Source organism: Natrix helvetica, assembly GCF_964273705.1.
Source record: "Natrix helvetica genome assembly, chromosome: 4".
Classification (NCBI taxonomy): domain Eukaryota; kingdom Metazoa; phylum Chordata; class Lepidosauria; order Squamata; family Natricidae; genus Natrix; species Natrix helvetica.
The window spans coordinates 125,109,801-125,122,175 of NC_138550.1; the positions used below are offsets into that span (position 1 = coordinate 125,109,801).

Sequence of the window (12,375 nt, forward strand, 5' to 3'; positions counted from 1 at the left end):
GGCCATGTCTTAATTCCATCATCCTGGAGCTGAAGAGGGGGAGGGAGCAGGGAGCTGTAGGAAGTTGCTTTGTCTTTAAAACATGTTTCTCCTTTTCTCATCCAGGGAAACATATATTCTGCCTTTTAAATATTTCCTAGAATATTTCATTCTTCTAGCAGAGGGGGGGGGGTGCTCACTTCCTACAGTATGATATACAGAAACCATTGGTATCATTTACACATATACGTGTGGGTGCGCACGCACGCACACAGAGCCAATATAGCAACTACATTAAGGAGAAAAGAACCAAATTTCAAGGAAATGTTAACAATCCGTAAACCCAGAACACATTTTAATGTTATCTTAGTGAAAGGATTTTTACAGGATCACCCCAACATTCAAAATACATTCAAATTCTTATTTCTATTCTTGGATAAAGTTAAATTGTATCAAAGAAACTGCTGCTTAAAAATCATTTTTCTGGTACCTGCAAATGTTTTTCTATCCATTACAGAGGTCTCATTTGTCTTCTAGTAATTTTATTTGTACAAAATCTCCTTGATGGCCACAGTCTAGTTTATTGTTTACTTTATCTTTCTTCGATGAACCTGAAATTCCCAGGACAAAACAACAGTTCTCATGGTTGATTTCATCAAATTATCTTTTAGGACAAGTTGTTTTTATTAAATTGTATTAAATTGTAACATGTTTAACTATTTTGATCTTATATTCCACCTCATTCTAGATATTACATGCTTTTCCACCAATTTGGTATTCCCCAGATGCTACTGATCCAAATCTAATGAGAAGAGATACAAAAAGATAATCTTAGGCTAAAGACTTAATTGGAGATACTCTTTAGATGATAATACGCATTACTTCATTCACTTCAAAATGGGTAAGTTTAACCCTGCTTCATTTGTGAGTCCTCCTGTTCATTCAGCTAAATGGGACTTCAGATTTCTGCCCGAATGTTTAAATGAATTGGCACGTAATACTTGTTTTTCTTCTACCCTATTGCTTCCTACTCTGCTATGAATAGAATTTCATAGCTATATATATTAATTTCCCTTTTGGTTTTCAAAGCACCTCCCTTAATAGTTTGTCAAGAAATAATTAACTGTCCTAATTCTTATAATTTACATTTGTGAGTGGTATTTCTGCATGCAAATGTTCAGAATTAAGACTGGTATTCTTTGTTTTGTCGTTATTAATTTTAGCCATCTAATTTCTTTACAAATCTTTTGAGTCCCCAGATTATTGTCTGGCCAATCACCCAAATCAAAAAAACACTGGGCAGTGTAAAACAAAGTAGTCATATAAAAAGCAAAACATTAAAACTAATCATCTCACCTCCAAGTGCCCATATAAAATTAATTTGAGCTAGAAGTAGATTAGAATAGTTTACAAAACAAGATACTGTATGAACCTCCAAGGTAAGCAAGTTACAAATCATGGAGGCTACTACAGAAAAATATTGGTAATTAAATCTTTTTTAAAAAAATCAATCATTAAAATAAAATTAAAACAGCTGGATGTATGCAACTGAAATTTGAATTCTATCTGAAAATGATGGTGCCTTAAATAATCTGGACTCAAACTAAATAGCCTTTTGTAGGTCACAATAAGCACTTTAAATTGTACTCAGAAACAAATGGGTAACCAGCAACAGGAGAACTTTCATTAACCACATGTACCTGCTAAAGGTAGTCTTCAAAGACAGCCCAAATAGAGCAATTGAAATATTCGTCTCAATGCAGTCATTTATTACTGTTTCTAGCACCTCCTGAATCAAAAAGCCCCACGAAATCCACACTCTCTACCTGTTGATTCGGTAGGTGCTCTGAATTCAAGAAAACCTCATGTCATGGACTTGGCATTTCAGAGGGAACATGATTACATCCAGAAAAAAGCATAAGGATCAATCATGTTACTTTGTCTTGCTGAGAAGCAGTTGCAACTTGTTTTGTCCTATCCAAACTCCTTACTGCTTCCACGTCCCAGGTGTGGGCATTTACTGAATCTTCTGTCCAGCCCAGAATAGAAACAAAGAACTGGACATTGATGATACCTCAACCTTCAAAGGATGCCTGGTGTCACTCAGTAATTTCATTTACATGCTTAATCGTATGAAAGAAAGAGGTGAGCCCTGTCCGCCCCCCCCCCCTTTCCCCATATAGAGCTTGCTCCTTTCCAATCACTGCCAATTGAACTCTGGAATACATCTGCTAAACAAAGAATTCCCTCACCACGGTCAAACTATTCACTAAGGCTGCATTACTATTACTATTAGTCTTCTCATCATTCCTATCACCCATTCTCTCCCACTTATGACTGCATGATTGTAATTTTGTTGCTTGTATCCTTATGATTTATATTTATATTGATTCTTTCCTGATTATTTATTTGTACCCTATGACTATCATTAAGTGCTGTACCTTATGATTCTTGATGAATGTATCTTGCCTTTTTGTGTACACTGAGAGCATATGCACCAAAGACAATTTCCTTGTGTGTCCAATCACACTTGACCACTAAAGAATTCTATTCTATTCTATTCTATTCTATTCTACTCTACTCTATTCTATGAAATTTCAACAGAGGGGAGTGGGTACCCATGTTGGTAAATCCTCTCCCTGAAGGAAAGAGAGGTTCAGAAGACAACTGCTGTTAGATAGCTCTAGTCCCAAAGGCTGAGGCAGTGCATTGTGGCCAATTCAGGTCACTTGGGAAGGTCTCAACTGGCATACAACCTCTCATTCTTATGTAGCATTAAATGTCACAGCCTAGTGGTAGCAACCAGGGAGAAGACTTCTATTACTGGCTCCTTGCTATTGCTCCAAGTGAAGATGTCAATATGTTGTTAAACTGCATTCCAAAAATCAGGAATTTACCCATTACTTGAGAACTTTGCTTAAATCATGCATGAACCATTGAGAAGAAGATAACATTGCACTTCTGGACAGAGGTGTATCTTCCAGATTTTAAATTACGGTTCAATGAAATCTGTTAATTCTCAGCATTTGACTTAGCAGGGTCACCTCAGGTTAGTCACTCACACTCAGTTCTAGGAAGGAGAAACTGGCAAACATCTTCTGAAAAAAAACTTGCCGAGAAAACTGCAGGGGTCAGTCCAGGCAATTGCCTTTAGTTAAAAAGCTAATTCAAAGGCATACAAAAAAACACACACACAAGAAAGGACTAATGTAGATCACTACCATCTTCCTTGACTGTGGAATTGGTGAGCAAATCTTAGATAGGATTACATCTATCACCTTCACTCAATCAGTTCAGTTATGCCTCCTTCTAACCAATTCATGGAAGGATAAACGTCTTATTATAAGCAGATTTGGCATTCACTAAAGGCAATAAATAGGGAGACCAGGGGAGAGGCAGATGAATTAGAAGAAGGGACAGGCACCACCCTGTCAATAACCCCTCTCCTTGAAAAGTGAGATAATTAGTGTCACCTTTCCTTTCCTGTTTGTTACTTCAAAAATGTGCCTAACTGCCCTCATAACCACTTAGTGCCATCCTGGATCCTCACCTGCATTCAAAATTGGGGCCTACCTATATGAATGGAGTTATCAAATATTTGATTATGTGGTGATTACTTTTTTTTTTTTACAAAACCCAAATACTGCAAATGTTGCATTCTGAATCTCTTGCTAAATTTAACCTTCCACAGATAAATAGTTATTCATTTATTAAGGCAGATTATATCTTCTCTGAGATTTCTGTTAAGACAAGAGTTTTCAGAGGTGTGTGTGTGTGTGTGTGTCTGTGTGTCTGTGTGTTTGTGTGTGTCTGCTTTCTCAGCCATTACTTTCTCCGGACACCCTCCAATCAGTCTGCTTCTGTTAATCCTGGCAGGGTTTATTTGTGCTAAATCAGTTATATCCCTTGAAATGACACAGCAATAGATATACTATGTTCAAAGAAATCTTGGGAACCATGATCTTCCTGAAAGCATTCCAAGGTGGTAAATTAATCAGATTCATAAAGCTGAGGACAATTTTTTTTTTAACAAATCTTGTTAGAAAATTATAATTTGATTACTAAACAGCTATTGTTGCATATTTGATTATTTGTCACAACAACTCACTGATTCATTTTTGCCAAATATAAATGATACTATTTTAAGGTTAGGAATTGTTCATGCCAGTGTGACAGAAACATACCATGTATCAGGTTTTCTACAGAGAACCCCAAAAATAATGCCAAAGGAAAGTGGTTTTTTGGAAAAAGGATTTAGGCAAAACAAACAACTACTGATTTGGAAATTTACTTAGAAGATGAAGAAATTGCAACCACAGGCCAATATTTATTTTTTTAAGCTCAAAAACAGCAGGTAGTAGATTGACCCTCTATTACTCAGCAGGTTACTTTGATTCAAATCACAATTCAGTACCTCTGCAATCCTCTACAGTTAAATTGCTTAAATCCCAGTAAATCCCAGTGTTTAAACAGCCTGTGTGCAAGATTGCTGCCCAAGAGAAAAGACAAAATTAAATACATGTTTTATACTGCTTACTTGTATTTTAGGTATTTCTTAAATAGAACAGCTTTTCAGTTGATTGATAGAACAATTAAATCATATTGAACTATAGATAAGTATAGCTTCCAACCAAATACAAGATATACCCTTAAACAATATTTTTGCATACATAAAACAACATTAAACACATTTGTTTATTTGAAAACAAAATGTTCAGTAACTGGTGATAGTTTCCTGGGAGACGAGCATTTCTTATGAGATGAAAGTAAATTGACTCAAATGTTATGAATGAATATTTTTTTTCAATTAAGACTTAGGTTCAAATCATAGCCAGACAAGTTTTTACAAGTTGATCATAGAGTATTTGCATTCATTTCAATCTAATTTAGTGAACTCAAAGCAGAAAAGATAAAATAGAATGATTTCACACCTAACGCCAATCCTTCTGGAAGAAGAATGGAATATATACAGTATGTGTGACAGATACATGTAATAAATTTAATAAATAAGTGAATAAATATATTCTTTAACTAGTGATAAATATAACAATATCCATAATTGTATGCTAGGGAATAGAACATGGTCAAAATTAATCATTGAGATCATATTAACTGTAGATGATGTTATACTATGTTCCATACTCCAGATTGGTTGGCAGAAAGTGTATAATGCAATGAAAATGGATTGAAGAAGGTTGTCACTGAAGCAGGTCACAATGACTATGTGGCAGGTAAAGACACCAAGTCAGAAGCTTCTAAGCAAAATTATGGTGCATAATCTTTTGGGGCAAAGTCGTAACACATTCTCAAAAGGCAGGTATTTGTCATAGAATTCCCTTCACAGAAAATAAATCTATGTTCAAATCAATGGTTTTTTTTGTCAGAACACTACATATTTAATACAGACTATTACATATTCAGTAAGAAGAGATACTATTGAGGTTCTAAAGATCTAAAAATGTTTCTATTTACATAGTGAGTTTAACTTAATACTTTACAAATGAGGGTATGCTGCTTGTAATAAACTGGCCATGAAAATGTTTTGCTTTAAAGCCCACTCTGCACAAGTGTGCTATGTTTATTATGTCAGTAAATGAAAACAGCCTGAAGCTGCGTGGATTGACTGGTTCCCTACTACCATTAAAGGGATCAAAATGTAGTTATGCTTTTTCATATTTTCTGAGCATTGGTGTTCAGCAGAAGTCATAATGATGTCAATCATACAGTGACATCATTTGTCTGCCCTCAGTAGTTCCTAGACCAATTTCTCCTAAATAAATCTTTTTTAAGAAGCAGGGTGGGCATTCAACAAAACACAATTTAAGCAATCCTTCACCTAGTTCTAACGTAGCAAGCCATTTCTTCAGAACCCCTTTTCTCAAACAAGTTCTTTCTGGCTAAAGGAAAACTTATAAAACTGCCATTTCCAAAATTGCAACCATAAAATCAGATTTTCAGTTCAACCAGCAAGATCAGCGTGCAAAAGCAAGGCTGTTAGCACTTACTGAATCAGGAACAAAGGGTAGATCAGACATGCATCACAATACTCATCTTGTGATAGGTTCTATTTGTACCATATTAATTTCAACTGAATTCATTCTCCAGTTTGTGGTTAGAAATGTTCCTAAAATAGTATATGTAAATAATTTAAAATCAATGCAAAATAGCATAAAATGACTCAAAATGAAAACAAAAATAGCTTTACAAAATACACCAATAAGCCTTAAAACAGTAGCATTTATATGATCAGTTAGAAGCAAACTAAACTGGTGATAATAGTAGCTTTAAAAATGAAAGGCAAAATCAAAACATGAATACACTAGAATTAAAAGGAACCCAAAAGTTTTTGCTTTAAGTCAAAAAGGTTATAGTCACTAGACATGCCACTCTGGGGAGAGTAATTGAAAGCTCAAGATCTTCAACAGAAAACATCCAGAACAGAATTTTCCAGAATGGTCTTAAGAGTTTGGATACAGACAGTAAAGGGCAAAGACCCATTCCAGCTTTCCATTGTTGGAACTGGTCCACTCTGCATACAACTATAATTACAGCATTTGAATGTAAGCATACAAAAACAACATTTTTTTAAAAAAAATCTCATTTTAAAGTTTTAAATAATGAGAGTGAAATGAACATATAGTTAAAAGTTAACTCTTTACTGACCAAATACAGAACACCTAGCATTTTACAGAGCTGCAATTTCCTTAGGTATTCTTAGAATTCTTATTAATGTTAACGTTTAAAACCTGAGCTAGATTTTTTCAATTTCACCTTATTAAAAATGCCAAGAGGTTTCATTTCTGTTTTGCTGTTAAACAGGTTGTAGAACATACACACATATAAATGTGGTGTCAAAGAAGTTATTTTATTCTAAATCTGAAACTCAGAACTATAATATTAATAATATTTGAAATGAAAGAAATTTTAATGATGGCCCCATGCTTCAAATTAATGTCATTTAACATAGATCGTTATCAAAAATATCAGTATTGTACTACAGGTGTTTTCACATTTTTGCTATTTAGCTTTGCTTTCTTTTATAACAATTTAAAATAGACAATGATTACAAATTGCAAAACATCTATGTACTACATAAGTAGTGTTTTGGGAATAAAGGTGTTATTTTAAGCAAATAAGGAATATGGTTACTAAATATGTTGAAGGCCTGAGACAGCCCTATTAAAGGAAATAAGAGTTTGTATTAAATGTTAATTTAAGAGTAGATGCATTAATTCTGTTTCTTCACTCTTGAACAGCAAGAAGTTACTTATGGCATCCAATTGTTTATCTCAGTACCTAAAACTATCAAAAGGTGGAAAAGAATCAGATTTGTGTATTACTTCCCAATGCATTTTTTTTGTCAAGTTAATTTACAATGTCATTATTTCCTCCAGAAATCAATAAAGGTATCTAAAAATCATTCACTGAATTCATTTGCCTTAATTTGCTTTACTTTCATAACTTTCTTTAAAAAATAAAATCTTATATCTAATACTTGCATATTTTCTAAAACCTTTCTTCTATTTAATGCTACATTTTAAGTGTTTTATTTTTAAATATTTATGTACTAGTTTTTCATTGAGTATCTAAACTGAGTCTTAAGAGTTTTATCACAGCTTTTACAAAATCATGACATAAATCTTACACATACACACACACACCCCTACCTTTACTGTATATGTACTTTTTTGCTTCTTAGGGTATTTGATCTGTCCTTTATTTTTTATGTATGTGTGATAATTCAGCACAAAAGCATGGTTAGGCCTATTAACAATCAAAGTGATAAAGCTGAGTAATATTATCATTAAGATAAGATCAGAATATCAGGGTTAGTCAGAATAACATTGTTTTTCATATAATAGCAATTCCTTTGGTTTAATATTCTAAATATGTCCCACGTTATTCTATATCCAAATCTGAGTATGTTTATAGATATAAAAAGTAATACAATGTAAACCTATGTGTGTTTTCTTGAAAACAAACCTCAATGAATTTAATGGGGCTACTCTCCAGAAAACTGGATTGTAGGTTCCACCCAGGATGAAGTAAGGTGACAGCAAAGGAAGGCCAGTATCACTATTTTTGACACTTGTAAACATTCAGAAGTCACATCCTTCAAATGATATGGACCAATGAAGCTGGAAGGTATTTGCACTGAACCAAACAATCTGGTATCTTGGTAATCCACCTCAAGGAAAGACCCATCGTGTCACAGGTGGTGCACAGAATTCAAGCTAAGGAAAGGACCACAATTTCCCACCAAATGGGAAAGCTATTTTATCCCCGATAATCTATTCAGACTGAACCCCCAAGATACTTAATAGTGCATAATGCAGTTGGATATTTTTAAAAAGCCCTCAAGAAAGGAACTTGAGAAATTCTTTATGTATCACTTACTGAATGCCATACAAACTTTGTTTAAGTTCTTCTACACAAAGCAACAAAACACAATTCAAAACACTACAAATCTGATTTATTTCCTGATACTTTAGGTCAGAAAGTATTGCTTTGTGTAGCAAAATGTAAAAGTTTGATATATGTAAACTTTCAGTTTGTTTACATAATATGAAACATAATTTGTGTGTGTGTGTGTGTGTGTGTTCTGTTTACGTTGTATATTTATTTTCTTAATTACCCTTTAAAAATTTTGTATGAGACACTTTCCACTCTGATATATTCACAGCTTTACTCACTTAAAAGAAAATGCTGCTGATGTCATAGACATGATGCTCTATTTTTTCAATACAGCAGGGATTATTTCATTATCTCTAGTATTAGTATATACATAATTTGATTGTGAGATATAAACTCAGACCATAGCATTTAAAAGCTACTCCATTTCTGAATTGCTTTTTAAAATTTTAAATCACAAAATGTTAAACTGGAAAAAAGGTAAGAGACCATAATTAATTGCATATTCTGGTAACTAAATATAATATTTACATTTAATGTAGCATCACAGCATATGTTATTTTTGTGGTCACAGATAACAAACACTAATTCTAAGTAGAAAAGACCCTGAGAACCCGGGGAGCTCATAATGGGTTTTAAAACTAATGGTACCAAGGCATGACTGCTTGCCTATCTAATTTCTTCCCATATTGTATTTTAAGAGATGTCTACTGAATTATCCAGCACATTTCACTTTCTCCTGTCACCAATCTTACTTGCCCACAGCTCCTCTAAAATTAGTTGGATGGACAAGGCATTTTAAATCCATTTAACAGTATAGAGCCTGAAGAACACTATGTTATCTAGGGTGTCCCCCCCCCCCCACCTTCTACTCTCTTTGCTCTCAATAGGCTCTCCTTATACATCTTCTCCAATAGTTCATCCTCCTGTCCACCAAATTAATAAACCCTATAATTAGAAGGAGGGGAACTCCATAACTTGCTTTCTTCAAATACCCAAACAGCATCTTTTCCAGAAAAAGGGAGGAGGAAATGCATTGGTAATCATTTAGGATGTTCTTCAGAAGCTTCTTTCTACAATCATTGCATTAAGGTAACAGTTCTTGATCAGTAGACTATTGTCAAAAATAGTAGATTCTGTGCAATCCTGCAAACTTTCAATAATCAAACTCACCAAATAACAAATTGCAATTTTCAAAGGCGATGAACTAACAATTGCTTCCTGATGTTCCTTTTTGCGACACAAGTTATATATCTGTGATTGTTGCCAGAATATATTTTCGGCTGTTTTCTATTTTCATACAATACCTATGGGAGGTACATTTACTCCGCCCTTAAACTTTACTCAGCAAGTCCCTCTCAGGCACTCTCTTAGCTGCTTAACAGCTGAAATCAACTTTTGAACTTTGCGTTTCATATGTACTTAGTTAATGCCCTGTGGAATACCAGGTTTCTGCTGAACTCCACCACCTCCCCCTTTCTTTTACCTGCTGGCCAGACTTTGTCTGCAGTGCTGCCTGAAAGGCATCAGGTGGTAGTTCATGGCGTCCAGAAGTAGCTTCTGGCAGACCGGGTCGGTACGCATGAAATCCACCGACTGGACCCGCTCGACAAGCTCTGGAGCCGGGATGAGGGCAAAGCGTAGGCGCTTCATGAGGTCCGGGGCGTACTGCATGCGGGTCTCCCGATCGTGCTCCAGCCACAGGACGGACATCTGGAAGAGCGCCAGCTCCGATTCTACCGGGGGAGGCAACGAGTCTAGCAGGGCGCGCATCTCTTCGAAGTTGAGCAGCAGCACGTCCTCCACGAGGTACTTGTTGGCCAGTTTCTTGGTCTCTTCGAGGCCGTGCAAGGCTGCGATCTTGCACACTTGCTTGTAGTTCTGCACGGAAATCTGGTCGTTGAGGAACTGAACGCACAGCTTGGTGACCTGCGGGATGTGCAGGATCTTGCTGACCGACAGGACCTCCTCCACCGTATCCAGAGAGAGGGTCACGTTGGCTGTATACAGGTACTCGAGCACCAGTCGCAGTCCGATCGACGAGCAGCCTTGCAAGACCAGGTTGTTGATGGCCCTAGGGCTGGCCAAGAGCTTGTCCTCCGGAGAGGAGGAGGGCGTGCCGGGCTCCTCCTGCTGCTGCTGCTCCTTCGGAAGCAGGCCGTCCTGAGCTCCTGGTCCAACGCCCAAGGGGTGATTAAGCCCGCTCCCCCCTCCGCCGCCGCCTCCCCCGCCTCCTCCACCGGCGGTGCTGGAGAAGAGCGACCGAAAGTACTGGGAGCAGGAGGCCAGCACGGCCTTGTGGCAATGGAACTGTTGGCCTTGGGCCGTCAGGGTCACGTCGCAAAAGAGCTGCTTCCTCCACAGCAGGTTGAGGCCGTGAAGCAGATTGTCGCTATGGCTGGGGTCGAAGGTAGACGTCCTGTCCCCGGACCGTGACATGGCGAGCAGCCTCAGCGCACCTGACTGGAAACCCACCTCCGACCTGGGCAAAGAGGGGCAAGGCGGGGGTGGGGGAATAAGGAAAAATGAGTGGTTGGGAGGGGGCACACAGAGTAATAAACATGGAGCTTTACAGGCCTGGCTTGCCCACCCGACTTGCAAGAGCCGAGAGGCTTCCTATCCAGCCGTCCCCTTCCCCCCATCGCGGCAGCCTTCGGGCTGCATGACATTTTCTGCACCCCCCGCCAAGGGGCTTCGTCCTTCATCGGCAGGCGAGACGGGTTCCCTCCCCAAAGTGGGTGGGGGTTGCGGGCAACTACTTTCTTTCCGCCTAGAAACCGAAACGCGCGCGCCACTTGCGAGCAGCCTGCTGTCTCATTTGCAACGGGGCATTTCCCATGCCCGGGGGTGGGGGTGGAGAGGAGAGAGAGAGAGAGAGAAGAGTTTGGGGTTGTTGTTCCGTAAGCTGGGAAAGCTCGCAGAACGGCTACCCGATGACCCAACGGGAAGGAAAGGAAAGGGAAAAGAAGCCACCCCGTCCTTCCAAAGTCCAGAGCCAGGCCATCACTTGAGCCAAGCTGACTGAGCTGCCCCCTTCGGATGCCCCTCCCCTTTCCCCCCCAAACTGCGCCTTTCCCGCCTTTGCAAGCCACTGTTTCTGCAGAGCGAGAGACGCTTCGCCTTGAAGCAGTACGTGAAAAGAGGGAGGGGAAGGTTCTCGGTGCCGAGCGAGGGGGAGCGCAGCCGCGTGCACCGAACTCTTGGCCAGACCTTCTCGCGCCTGCTGCATTCTAACACGGGGGAATAGGGGCGAGAGGCTGGCCGGTCGCCTCTGCGCCCGCTGCTCATTTTGTCCGGGCTGGGTTTTCCTCGGGGTGAGAAGCGGCGGCGCTTTAACTCGAGCAACTCTGGGAACTTCGGGGGCGGGGAGGGGAGGGGGGGGCGAGCTCGGAGGGCCTGGGAGCTACTGGGAAGAAGGAGGAGGAAAATACAGGCGGGAAAAGTGCCCCTGCGCCGCTAGAAAGCGGAAGCCAAGAGCGCCCCTGCCAAAGTCGCGGGACTCTTTGAGGGCGGAGGCGGCGAGGAATGAAAAAGACGAGCCTTAAAAAGACCTGCCAGTTGCACCTGCTAGTAATGAAGAGGAAGGGGACCCGCGGTGGCTTTAGCCCGCCTCGGGGAGAGCAGAGCCCGCCACGGCACGGCAAGTGCCGCCGCCGCCGCCGCCTCTCCTCTGCAGGATTCCAGCGAGGACTGCTACTTCCATTGTACCGTCCCCCTTTTTTCGCACTGCTTGCACTCCGCGCTTTCTCCTGCGACCTGGAGAGTCCCCTTCGCCGGCCACTTTCCCTCCTAGCAGTCAGGTTTTAAGAAACCTCCAAGAGCCTCTCCCTTTAAGTGGATCTGGTCATTCCTCTCCTCCATCCACATATACACACCTCCCATTCTCCCTCCCCCTTTTTTCCCCTCCTCTGGCCATTTCTTACAATTCGAGTTTATTCTCCAAAGACGTGTGTGCAATACAAGTGCCCCCTCCGTACTTCTCGT

General features: G+C 39.5%; 1 protein-coding gene across 1 annotated transcript in view; it reads right to left on the bottom strand.

Annotated features, from left to right (window-relative positions):
- The window catches only part of KLHL14 (kelch like family member 14), an 81,240-nt gene extending 69,085 nt beyond the window's left edge, over window positions 1-12,155 (bottom strand). The window contains exons 1-2 of the mRNA XM_081952634.1: window positions 11,956-12,155; window positions 9,878-10,873 (exon numbers count right to left, since the gene is read on the bottom strand). Coding sequence (XP_081808760.1) covers window positions 9,878-10,830 — 953 coding nt within the window. The 5' untranslated portion in view covers window positions 10,831-10,873; window positions 11,956-12,155. The remainder of the gene's footprint in view (window positions 1-9,877; window positions 10,874-11,955) is intronic.
- Between the last annotated feature and the right edge of the window lie 220 nt (window positions 12,156-12,375).